Source organism: Muscardinus avellanarius (genome assembly GCF_963383645.1).
Source record: "Muscardinus avellanarius genome assembly, chromosome: 17".
Lineage (NCBI taxonomy): Eukaryota > Metazoa > Chordata > Mammalia > Rodentia > Gliridae > Muscardinus > Muscardinus avellanarius.
The window spans coordinates 29850108-29863497 of record NC_137803.1 but is presented as its reverse complement, the minus strand read 5'-3'; the positions used below and the strand labels follow the sequence as shown (position 1 = coordinate 29863497).

The 13390-nt window shown below is 46.2% G+C and overlaps 1 protein-coding gene across 1 annotated transcript in view; it reads left to right on the top strand.

Moving 5' to 3' along the window:
* The window catches only part of SLC14A2 (solute carrier family 14 member 2), a gene marked incomplete at both ends in the record, with an annotated part of 58652 nt that extends 48265 nt beyond the window's left edge, over positions 1–10387 (top strand). The window contains 4 exons of the mRNA XM_080714790.1: positions 521–668; positions 2304–2438; positions 6835–6884; positions 10187–10387. Coding sequence (XP_080570916.1) covers positions 521–668; positions 2304–2438; positions 6835–6884; positions 10187–10387 — 534 coding nt within the window. The remainder of the gene's footprint in view (positions 1–520; positions 669–2303; positions 2439–6834; positions 6885–10186) is intronic.
* Between the last annotated feature and the right edge of the window lie 3003 nt (positions 10388–13390).

The window sequence follows — 13390 nt, the reverse complement described above, 5'->3', positions numbered from 1 at the left end:
CAGACATATATTATTTTTTTGTATTACTGGTTGAACCCAGGAGCATTCCACCTCTAAGCTACACCTCCAGCCTTTTTTTAACTTTTTATTTTAAAACGGGGTCTTACTAGGTTGCTGAGGGCTTCACTGAGTTGCTGAAGCCAGCCTTGAACCTGCCATCCTCCTGTCTCAGTCTCCCAAGATTTGGAATTACAGATGTGTACCACCACACCCAGCCATATCTTGAATAATACCCTCATGTGAAAGGTCTTCAGTTTCTCTTCATGGCAGTGGGGAAGGGGAGTAAAGATCTGACAGTCTCTAAGTGAAGAAAATTCAGCATCCTAACTGGTGTTCTAAGAACTCAAAATTAAGAAGATAATGCACGTGTACCTTTTAGAGTTGACCCATCTAAACAGAAATGTCCTGGAAGCCTGTTGCAAAAAGTTTTGGTGCAGGTTTCGGTGCTGAATCTGTTGGGGGGGGGGGTTAAGTCATCTCTTTCTCCTCTGTAATCATGTAACCCTGTGTGTACCCACAGCTTCTGAGAGCCATCCCCGTTGGAATCGGCCAAGTGTATGGCTGTGACAACCCCTGGACCGGGGGCATCTTCCTCCTAGCTCTGTTCATATCGTCGCCTCTCATTTGCTTGCATGCAGCAATCGGGTCCACCATGGGGATGCTAGCAGGTCTGTGTCATCCCTTCCCTTGTTAATGGGCCCAGGGGTGTTAGTGCCCAGGGCCAGCTTGTAAGGCAGCCGGTGACCTTGCCTTTAACTCTGCACCTGCAGATTCCCAGAAACTTTCTCTCCTTCCATTGACCCGTTTCTCCACTTTTGATACTAGCACCTTCATGCTCCCCTGGGCAAAAGCCATCTTCAAGAAAGGCTTTGGGAGCCAGGCGTGGGGGCGCACACTTGTAATCCCAGCATTCGGGAGGCTGAGACCGGAGGACCGCGGTTCGCGGACAGCCTCAGCTACTTAGTGAGGCCCTCCGCAACTTAGTGAGACCCAGTTTCAAAATAAAGAATAAAAATAGGGCAGGGGGTGTAGTATGGAGGTCAAATGCCCCTGGGTTCCATCCCAAGAAAGAAAGAAAGAAAGAAAGAACAAAAGAACGAAAGAAAGAAAGAAAGGCTTTGATGTTAATCATTTATATTTTAATGTAAATTTAAAATTTGGGAGAGATTTCTTCTAGGGATATTTAAGCATTTCTCCAGTGATGAAAAAACAAAAAGGATTTGTATTTGTTCTTGGAAGGATTTGGGGGAAGCAGAGGAAAGAGATTTTCAGAACTGTTTATTTTATTTATTTATTTATTTATTTATTTATTTATTTATTATTGGTGGTACTGGGGGTGGAACCCAGAGGCTTTCTACCTCCGGGCTATACTCCCACACCTATTTTATATTTTATTTGGAAACAGGGTCTCACTAAGTTGCTGAGAGCCTCACTAAGTAGCTGAGGCTGGCTTCAAAGCTGTGCGATCCTCCTGTCTCAGCCTCCCAAGCGCAGGGATTACAAGCATGCGCCACCATGCCCAACTTCAGGACTGTTTAAATCAGGCTTTATTAAAGGGCATTATTTATTTTATTTCTTTTAAAAGACTTTATTTAGCCGGGTGTGGGGGCGCAAGCTTGTAATTCCAGCATTCGGGAGGCTGAGACAGAGGATCCAGGTTCACGGGCAGCCTCAGCTACTTAGTGAGCCCTCTGCAACTTAGTGAGACCCTGTTTCAAAATAAAGAATAAAAAATAGGGCAGGGTTATGGCTCGGAGGTCGAATGCCCCTGGGTTCTATCCCCAGACCCGCAAAAAATAAAAAGTATAATAAATAAGTAAGTAAATAAATAAATAAATAAATAAATAAACGACTTTATTTAGCGGGCATGGTGGCGCATTCTTGTAATCCCAGTATTTGGACGGCTGATACAGGAGGATTGCTGTTCGCCACCAGCCTCAGCTATTTAGTGAGGCCCTTTGCAACTCAGTGAGTCCCTGTTTCAAAATAAAGACTACAAAATAGGGCTGCAGGTGTAGCTCGGAGGTAGAATGCCCGTGGGTTCCATCCCCAGTACTGCAAAAATAAAAATAAATAAAAGACTTTGAGTATTCAGAGGGTCTCCAACTAATAATGGCTTAGCCACTAGTATAGCATGTGATTCTTCGGCCATGTATTGCCTTTAATATACTTTCACTGAATAAAATCAGAGACCCTTTTGTTTTATCCATACCTAAGAGGATATAGCTGGTTCCCGGCTCTGAGGGCCCTGGGAGGTTTGGGGCAGGCAGATGAGGGCCTGTGACCCTCCGCCCTCCTCGCAGCGCTGAGCATCGCCACGCCCTTCGAGTCCATCTACGGCGGCCTGTGTGGCTTCAACAGCGCCCTGGCGTGCATCGCCGCGGGAGGCGTGTTCTACGTCATCACCTGGCAGACTCACCTCCTGGCCGTGGCCTGCGGTAGGTGGCACGGACTCGGCCCCTGCGAGGATGCCCGCGGGCCTTCCGGCGGGGAGCACCGCCCCGTGAGGGTGCTGCCTCCCCAAAGATTAAGGGGTGGAGGCTTTTTGTTTTAGTTAAAACTGTCTGCGATGGTTTACTGAGATTTATACATTCAACGCTATGTTCGCTGTGTACGCAATGTTCAGCCACATGGAGGCAGACTTCTTTCTGTCTTCCTTCCTCCCTTCCCTTCCCTTCCCCCTTCCCTTTTCCTTCCTTCCTTCCTTCCTTTCTTCTTTCTTTCTTTCTTTCTTTCTTTCTTTCTTTCTTTCTTTCTTTCTTTCCTTCTTTCTTTCTTTCTCCTGTATGTGTGGTACTAGGAATTGAACCCAGGGGTGCTCTATTTCCAAACTACACCCTCAGCCCCTTTTTTTAGTTTTTATTTTGAAACAGGGTCTTGTAAGTTGCGGAGGCCGGCCTCAAACCTGCAGTTTTCCTTAGTCAGCCTCCCAAGTGCTGGCATTACAGGTGTATGCTTCGAGCCTGGCTGGGGTGGGGGCCTGCTGGAGGCCATTGCCTTTTCAGTCTTTTGTGTGTTTTTTTAAAAAAGAGATAAAGATTGTTTTATTGTTGCTCTGGGCTGGCTGTCTCCTATGACCCTGGCTAGTGTTTGGAAATGAGAGTAACCTTTTTTTTTTTTTTTTTTTTTTTGTTCTCGTGGTACTAGGATTGAACCTAGAGGTATTCTACCCCTAAGCTACACCCCCCAGCCCTCCTTTTCATATTTTATTTTGAAAGAGAGACTCACTAGGGTGCTGAGGGTCTACCTGAGTTGCTGCAGCTGGCCTCGAACCTTCAGTCCTCCTGTCTCTACCTCCCGCATACTGGGTTTATAGCCGTGTCACCATACCCAGCTAGACAGAGTGACACTTAAACCCGTTAATCCTTATACATGGAGTTGAGGGGTTTACATCACACGCAGTGATGAAACTCAAGCATCTGAACACTGACCACAGCTGTTCAAATGATCGCTCTTGGTTACATATTTGTTCAGAGCCCCAGAAGTGACACTGACTGTAACAATTTGTCATATTTATATATTCTCATATGACAGTCGCTACAAACATGGAGAAGACAGATTCTAAACTAGACTGTGCAGTCACATTTTCCTTATCTGTTCGTCTGTCGACAGCGACAGCTGCCTTGGTTAGTCCCATACTTGGGCTATTTTGATCTCTGTTGCTATAGTCATAAATCAGACGGGACAAGGCTGCTGTCTTTTTCTTTCTTCCTGTTTATTTTTATTTATTTATTTACTGGTACTTGGCTTTGAACCAGGATGTCCTACCTCTGAGCTACATCCTCAACCCTATTTTATTTTTCTATTTTGAAACAAAGTCTTGCTAAATTGCCGAGAGTCTCGCTAAGTTGCTGAGGCTGGCCTCGAACTTGCGATCCTCCTATCTCTGCCTCCCAAGTACTGGGATGGCAGGCATACGCCACTACTCCCAGCTTTTTCTTCCTTTTCAAAATTATTTTCTGCTACCTCAAAAATTTCAATGTAAGGCCAGCATATGTAGTTACCTAAGAAATAAGAGTTTGTCAGATTGTCCAAATGAAAGGTAGTCATTTACCTAGTACATGCCACAAAGTAGGCCCTTTAAACACCTCATCTCTACCTTAACACCCAGTCGCCAAGGTCGGTGTCTAAGCTATTCCACTTTGCAGAGAAGGGGAAAAAATGTGTCAGGATTAGGGTAAGGCAAATGCAGCAGCTCAGATGCAAAACTTAAGGACATGCTCATGCTGGGGTCACGCAGGTGACAACCCTGACGCGGTTCCATGACCTCGGGGTTGAAAGTCCCCTTAAGTTTGCAGCCAGGTGCCTGGCTCACGGCCCCCTGGTTTCAGCCTCATCAGAGAGGTTAAGCAACTCAACCAGTATGGCAGATGTTACCCCGGTACTTCTCAACCCGGGGGATTCCCGCTTCCCCAGGAACATCTGGCAGTGCCTGGAGACATTTTGTCACATCTGGGAAGAGGAGAAGAGTGCTACTGGCATCTAGTGGTTAGAGGCCTAGGATGCTGCTGACCATCCTACAATGCACAGGACAACCTGAACAGTGCCAGGGTACCACAGTCGTGAACCTATCTTCTCATGTAATGCTCACTCCAACCCTGTAAAGGGTGTTGGGTGTTATTACTATACCCATTGCACAGATGGGGAGCTAAAGCCAACAAGAACATGATAAAATACCTAGAATCAGGTCCATAAAAGCAACTGACGCTCTCTGTGCTCTCAGAGGACATGCCACTCCTTCCTGAAGCCCGTGTTTCTCTACAGGTGAAAGGGAACAGAACACTGAGGGCCTTTTCCACAACCCCACAGCCAGTGCGGGACAGGGGGGCGAGGAGGAGGCGTCCCTCCACCACAGGGCTCTGCAGCAGCCCGCACAGGCTGTCCTGTTTCCTCTCCTCCTTCTCTTGCTCCTCCTCCCTCTCCACTCTGCAGGCCTTGTGACCACAGGTCAGCACATAGGAAGTTTTCCTGTTGATAACAGGTGACTTTTAATAAAGTAGCCATGGGGCCAGGGAGCAGGAGAATAAATCCTTTGACTCTGAGCCCCAGGGATGGAGCTGGGCTCCGTGTCGGCTGCTCCCTCAGCCTCTGCTCTTCAGGTGCTGAGCCGAGGGCCCCACTCAGGCCTTCTGCTCCCCTGAAATCTGAGGTCTGGGGGTGCTTGGGTTGGTCCCCCAGACTACCTCCTCTTTTATTCTTTCTTTTTTTTTTATACTGAGGATAGAACCCAGGGGCATTTTACCTCTAAGCTATACCACAGCTTTTTCTATTTTTTATTTTGAAATAGAGTTACCTTAAATTTCTGAGGCTAGCCTCGAACCTGTGCTCCTCCTGTCTCAGCTTCCCAAGTACTGGTATTACAGGCGTGCACTACTGTACCCCTCTTTTTTTTTTCTTTTGTGGTACTAGGGACTGAACCAGGTGGTTCTATCTCTGAGCTACACTCCTGTTCCTGTTTATTTTTATTTTTGAAACAGAGTCTCAAGTTGTGGACGGCCTCACTAAGTTGCTGAGCCTGGCTATGAACCTGCGATCCCCCTGTCTCAGCCTCCCAAGTACTGGAGTCACAAGGTTGTACCTTTCTTTCTAACCTCGGCCACGTTAGGCAGCAGTGCCCAGTGCTTATGAGCCCCCCCCCCACCCCGGACCCAGGTGACCCAGCTCTGCCACCTGTCAGCTCTATAATCCTGGACAAGTCACTTGAACTCTCAGCGCCTGCTGCTAACTGTGCCTGCCTCATACAACTCTGGCCAGGAGCTAATCAGTTAACTCTTAGGTGCGATGAGAACAATTCCCGATGCATAGAGAGTGTCCAGAAAGTGCTGACCCCTGTTATCTGTAGTCAAGTAACATGCACTAATGAATGAGATTCAGCTGGTGCAGAGGATGGCCTGGGCTCTTGTCCCCTCTGAGAGAAGTGGGCTGGCTGATGGGACCATCAAACTACTGCCTGCCCCACTCCCGACTCCATCTAATTCATCCCTTAATCTTCTCTCCGTTCCCATCTTGAACCCCAACCTCCAAAGCGATAGGGACTTCTCCAACCCACAGGCAGGCAGGATAGTCATGTTATTTAGCATCTCCGAGGCTCTCTTTTCTCATTTGTGAAATACAGACAATAATAGTGCTGGCGCTGTAGAAACGTTGAACGGTGCAGTTGGTGTTGCTACTCACAGGGCTCACGGTCGCTCTCTAATAAAGGTTTAGCTGTTGTTAATAACCTAGAGACTGCCGAGATGCTCTCTATGGAGAAACCAAAGGTTCCAAAGCAAAGCCTAACCATGTCAGGCCATGTTCATCCCCTCTGGTCTCCTGGCAGCACCTGGCTCTTGGCAGTGGTCAGCCTGGCTGAGCCCTTCTCCCCAGAGCCCAGAAGACGAGGCAGTAGACGTATTAGGGCTTCCTTAAGCTCACAGAATACTGCTTTTCCCTGGAAACCCATATTATGTTAATACCTTGTGATGAAATATTTCAGCCGGGAGTTCTGGGACCCGCTTGCCTTTGCTGTATAGTAAAATTTTCATTTATGGTTTATGCTGTTAAATGTTCCTTTACTGGAATGCAAGGTGGTAAGACCCAAGAGAACTGTAACAGCTAAATTCTGGCCCTTTTTAACCAAGTTCATCTGCTGTCTTAGCTGTGCCGGCATTTGCGTGGAATTTAACACTTTTAAGACTGCCAAGCAGTGGAAACATAACTCAAGTTTTTGTTTTTTTTTTTTAATCTGAGAGAGAGAATTTGTGTAAAGAGAATTAATGAAGAGAGAATGAGTAGACAAAGCTTAAGATGCTGTTAAATAGTGACTGGACTATTTCTTGTTGGTTCTTTCTCCAGCTCTGTTTGCAGCCTACCTGGGTGCTGCCCTGGCCAACATGTTATCTGTGGTAAGTCATGCTGAGCTACAAACATACATGCCCCACCTTTCGGCTTCCCAAACCCTGCTCAGACCTCCTCTTGAGCCCTTCCCGGGCCATCTCCCTTGTCAGTGATCACACTCAGCACTGCTGGGTGAAAGGAGCTGGGTTTCAAAACTTTAAATGTCAACTGTTGCTTAAACAAATCCCATTCTCAGTGGGTCAGTGGAGTTCTTTGTGGAAGGACCATTTGAAGAGTAGAATCTTATAAATCTAACTCCTTTCTATTGTACCATCCTTTTGAACTGTTTTAAAATCTGTATCGTTTCACTTGTATGGGTGTGGCCGGGCATGGTGGCACACCCTTGTAATCCCATTGCCGGGGAGGCTGAGACAGGAGGATCACACAGGTTCGAAGCCAGCCTCAGCTACTTAGTGAGGCTCTCAGCAACTTCGTGAGACCCTGTTTCCAAATAAAATATAAAATACATCTGGGAGTATAGCCCGGAGGTAGAAAAGCCCCTGGGTTCCACCCTCAGTACCACAAATGATAATAATAATAATAATAACTTGTATGGGTGTGTATAGGTTACCTGCTTGCCTCACTTGTGGGTCAATCTACATCTTTTCCCATAGCAACTAATATGTTTCATGGAGGGGGAGACAGTCACTAGCAAAAGCTTCAGGGCACAGGGGGAGTACAAGTCCTAGCCAGTCAACGAGAAATCAGAATCAATGGCTTTCGGACACAGTGCAGTTCCAGAACCCCTTCCACGTCTGGACACCAGGGTAGGGTGGCATAGGAGGTCAGGAGGACATTCTGGCTAGCCCTAGGACAGAGTGCTGAGGACTCAGTTTTTAGTCAACACCTCCTCCCCAGAGATAAAGATGTCAAGAAAACATCACACAGACAACCAGGAAATGTTGATCCTGCTGATGGGGACAGCATGGACACTCTACTCAAACACCTGACGAAATTCTTCCTTCACTTCTACTGAAAATGAGTGGTTTAAACCACTCATTAGAGAAATATTTTCTAAGCAGTAGAATGAGCCTGCCCTAACACTAACCTGTCTCCCTCATTAGTCCTTCCTCTGGGTCCCAGGGCATTTTCTGCACTACCACACTTGACACATAGTATCGTGACAAGTCTAATACTTACCAGTCCTCTCTCAGCGCAGAGGCTCTGTGTCAAAGTCTTGTCTTTATCTCTAGTAGCTACTACAGTACTCAGCACACAGGAAGTACTCAAGCAGCTTTGAATGAATGAAAACCTAAGGTAGTGAGTCTCCACAACAGGGGATGTGAGAGCTAGGGCTGAACAGCCCCCCGCCAGAAACTCTGAAGGGGACGAGAGGATGCGCACGGCCTCTGAGGCTCAGCTTTGCTGTCTCTTCTGGCACCATTCATTTACCCAATCAATCATTCAATAAATATGTGTCATGTGCCTGCCTCGGACAGGGTACTAGGAGAGGTGCAAACCAGGAAGTGCTTACAGCTCTTTTATCTATGTGCAGGGAATTTACAGATTATGCTGCTCAATTTATATTTATTTCAAAACAAAATTAAGTTTGCTTTCTGTGTGCCTACTGTGTTTAAGACACTGCACTGGCCACTGATGGGGATGCCAGAATGCGCTGTCTGTTAACTTACTTACCCAGAAGGAATTTCCAGTTTCATTGAGGAACAGGGGATAAAAAATGTTGAATTACATTTATGAGGCCGTTTGAGCTCTCCCTAGAGGAGCACTTCTGCGCCACACTCTTGCTTTTTAACTGGCATATGTATGTGCAGCCCAGTCTTTAGCAGTTCCACCATCTACTTGACAAGAATGAACATGTCCCAAGGACCATTTATTTAATATTTACTATGCACTAAGTACCAACTCTCTGAGAAGGTGTTATTATCCCTGATTTGCTATTGAAGAAGTGGACTAAGAAAGATTAGTTGATGATTACCATGTGATCTGAGACTTAGGCCTGGGTCTGTGGAACTCCATAGCCTTTCCACTGCAGGAATTGGAGGATGCTTCCCAAAACACCTTGTGCAGTTGTAGTAGAGCTTCAGAGATCCTGGAAGTCATCACTCACGAGTAGTCCTTACAGCCTCAGCTCCAGGCTGTTCTTGTTATCTCAAGCCTCACCCAACAGTGCCATCTTTAGACACACACACCCAGGACTGGCATTGTTATTTACATGGTACTCACTGAGGTTTTTACTGCTTATCATAAATGATGTTTGGGGGAAGGGAGTATGATTTGATCGGCTTCGTGGTTGAATTTGTAGGCTGTTTGCAAACTATCCACTCACGCGATCTCAAATGGAGAGTGGAAAGGAGTCTCAGATGCCTCAGGGCATCTCAAGGACGAAAAAGCAAGTCAACATCATGAGAAAGTGGCAAGGGGACGGGAGAGCCCCTGAGAAGAAAGGCAGCTTCTCTTCCTCCCGCTCCCTGGGATAGAGATGTCATTCATCTGCCTCTCCTCACATGGCTGTTCATTTCCCTGTCTCTGTGAAGCGTTTCTCTGCAGCACACAGCTTCTAACTGACCACTCTTCACTGCGCAGTTCTCCAGTCCTTCCCGGTCACGACCCCTAAGGACATAGTCTCTGTACCTTTCAGTTCAAATTCTCAAAAGAAAAATCCTCTTGGTCCTAGTCACCAGCCAGTGGAAAGCTGTGTTTGGGTCGTTGCCTGCCTCTGGTCTAACTAATGAGCTGTGGTCAGAGAAAAAGGTCTGGTCCTATTAAGTGTCTGCCAAAAACATTCCTTTAACAGGAGATGATGGGAGAAGATGTGGAATTGCCATAGTTCCTAGAGTTAGAAATATAGCCTGCCAGATTCCCCAAGATAAAGCATGTCTTCTCCATAAAGGCATATTAATCCCTATTAGGTTCCAAAGGCTGTATCTTAAAGGGTGTGTGCTCATCTGATACAATATGGAGACTAATACTCTCAACATGATTTTATTTATATTGCCTTTTTTTTTTTTTGCAGTACTGAGGATGGAGTCCCAGGGCATTCTACCTCTGAGCTATACCCCCAGCCCTATTTTCAAAAGAGGGTCTCACTGAGTTGCAAAGAACCTCACTAAGTAGCTGAGGCTGTCTGGGAACCACAATCCTCCTGTCTCAGCCTCCCAAATGCTGGGATTATAAGCATGTGCCACCACGCCTGGCTATACTGTCTTTCAATTAAGCATCACCCTTATTAATGCCCAAAAGCATCCCATTCTCTAGAGACTTAGGGCTATCATTGACTAATAAAAGCTAATTAAACAAGAGCTAGCATCAGATATAACTGAGGCTTCTCTTGTGTTCTGCCTCCCTCCAGTTTGGATTACCAACCTGCACCTGGCCCTTCTGCCTCTCAGCGCTCACCTTCCTGCTCCTGACGACCAACAACCCTGCCATCTACAAGCTCCCACTCAGCAAAGTCACCTACCCAGAGGCCAACCGCATCTACTACCTGTCCCAGGAAAGAAACAGAAGAGCATCTACCATAACAAAGTATCAGGCTTATGAGGTCTCCTAAGTTGCCCTTGATAAAGCACATCCTTATAAGTGCAGCTTTTAGCAGGCTGCCTGGGTCCCCAGGCCGAAAGTCCTCTAACCTCCCCTTCTGTCTGTTCTGTGATTCTCCCCCAAGCACAAGGAAATGTATGTGTCGTCATCACTCAGGAACCTTTCTAAGATGCACAACACTTATCAAAGGCATGTGAGTTAGACCTGATACCCACAGCTGTCTCTATGAGAGCTCCCTCAGAAGGGAATTTGCCCTCTTTTGCAAAATAAGCCTCATTCCCAAAAAGAAGTCATCAAGAAGGGATCAGAGATTAATGAAATAGCCATCCAGCCCAGTCATTTCACATAGCAAATACAGTGCCAGGAAATGCTCATTAGCGTGGAAGGCAAGAGGGCTCGTCCCCCCTCAGCTCTGCCTGCCACCAATTAGTTCTACTTATCTCAGGCCAGCCCTCCCACATCTCAGCCTCAATTTCTTATTGTCAGGGATTTATATATGACAGGGAGGGACTCTTAGCCCCTCCAACCTCAGAAATATTGATTTTTTTTCTCTGTCTCCTGTAAGCTGATTGAATGAGTATGACCAACAAGTAATTACCCTGAGTTGAGTAACAGGTAGGAAGGTTACCCAGAGAAGAGGCAGGAAAGTGTTGGTGTTCTCTAGAGGTTTATTCTTGCATCGTGAGAGATGCTCTCCAGATGTGGGGTTAGGAACCTAAATTCACCAAAAATACTAATATGCCTTCTTTTACACAACAGAACTATTTCTGGAAATGTCATAAGATAAAAACTGATCTTTCTCAACATTCAAATCATATTGTAAACAAATGTCTTTCCTTCTGTAATTTTTGTAATCATACTATCATTAAACTGTTTAAGTTTGCAAGATCTGGTCAGGGTTTTCTTAAAATGGGGCTCACCTACACGATCAGATGCTACCCACATGGAGGTTTTCCACGGTCATCATGGTCTGCAAAGAGATGAGTCAGAGGAGGGTGTAAATTGTTTATGGAAAGAGCTTTAGAGAAATGACCATGGGCATTGCTTTCTGTTTGAGCTGAGGTGCAGATTATTGATAACCCATGTCACTTTTTAGAGAATAGTCTTTTAGACTTCTGTGCAAGAGTACAAATCCAGCCCTTCTTTTTGTGTGGTACTAGGGATTAATCCAAGGGGCATTCTACCTCTGAGCTATACCCCTAGTCCTGATTGATTGATTGATTGATTGATTGATTGATTGAAACAGGGTCTCCCTAAGTTGCAGAGGGCCTCACTAAGTTGTTGAGGCTGGCTACAAACATGTTATCCTCCTGTCTCAGCCTCCCAAGCACTGGGATTACAAGTGAGCACCACCACGCCGGGCTTGAAATCCAGCCCCTCTCAAATGGCCAGTAGCTTTTGTTATTTAGTCACTCTGGGAATAAAGTTCTATTGAGCTCTTAAACCACAGGACCCCGGAATCGGAATCTACGTGGCCCAGCCTTCCCGGCTCTTCCCCAGAGCACGATGAACCTCTCCAAACCAGAGTGTCTCTCTCTGTCCTCTCTCTCTCTTCTCCTCTCTCCCCTTTTCTCTCTCTCCTCCTCCTCCTCCTTCTCCTTCTTCCTCTTCCTCTTCCTCTTCCTCCTCCTCCTCTCCTTCTCTTCCTCCTTCTCCTTCTTCTTCCTCTTCCTCTTCCTCCTCCTCCTCTCCTTCTCTTCCTCCTCCTCCTTCTTCTTCCTCTTCCTCTTTCTCCTGCTCCTCTCCTTCTCCTCCTCCTCTTCCTCCTTCTTCTTCCTCTTCCTCTTTCTCTTTCTCCTCCTCCTTCTTCTCCCTCTTCTTCTTCCTCTTTCTCCTCCTCTCTTCCTCCTCTTCCTCCTCCTCCTCCTCCTCCTTCTTCTTCTTCTTCTTCTTCTTCTTCCTCTTCCTCTTCCTCTTCCTCTTCTTCTTCTCTTTCTCCCTCCTCCTCTCCCTCTTCCAGTTTGGCATGATGGAGTGGTGACCTATAAGGAAGCGTAGGGGGATTAAACAAGGAGGAGGGGACAGAGCCTCTATAAACTCAGCTTTAAGGAACCAATCACATTTTACTAGAACCTATCCTTTACAAAAAGCTAGTTTTTATTTTTATCTTCTCATTTTACTATCCTTCCCAAGATCCTTGCCACCTTTTGCCAGCCCAGGAGCACCAAGCTCTATGTATTTGCCTTTCAGGCCCTTTCTAGCCCATTATGATTCCCCAGGAAAATGCAGTGCTTCTCCATGGAAACAATTCTCCCTTTAGGAAAGGGGAACAGCTCACATTCCAGAGCTGCCTCTTGAGTTTGTGGTCACACCTTGAGGCCAAGAAGGTCCCAAGCTGTATTTTAATGACCACAGAATTATGACTCTCTGAAGATCAAGCATCTAAGAATTTCACCAGAAGGCTGTTTATGCTAACAGCTCACGAGCTGCCCCAGAACCTCCAAGTGATGACATCGAACTATTAAAGTAGCAGTTCTCGTGCATTTTCCACCAAAGTCTTATAATCTGGTTTTATTAAGAGCCGGAAAGCCTCCATGTACATGCCATTCTGATTATTGACCACTAATAAAATCCTTCAGCTGTTCTAAGTATTTCAATATCCTTGCCTATAAAGCAAGCTGTATCGGCCCAGGATTTTAAGCAAGGTAGAAAAAAAAAAAAAAAAAACCTTAATCCATGAAAACGTTCAGTATCTACAAGATACCAAACCAGTCGTCTAGGCCGGGCGTGGTGGTGCACACTTGTAATCCCAGAATTTGGGAGGCTGAGACAAGAGGATCGTGGTTTTTGGACAGCCTCAGCTACTTAGTGAGGCCCTTTGCAACTCAGTGAGACCCTGTTTCAAAATAAAGAATAAAAATAGGGCTGGGGGTGTGGCTCAGAGTAGAATGCCCCTGGGTTCCATCCCCAGTACTGCAAAAAAAAAAAAAAAAAAAAGCAGTCATCTAGTCCAGCACTTTAGATGAACATCAGCAGTGGAGAACTAGTCAGCTCTAACTCCTGAGAGCCTATT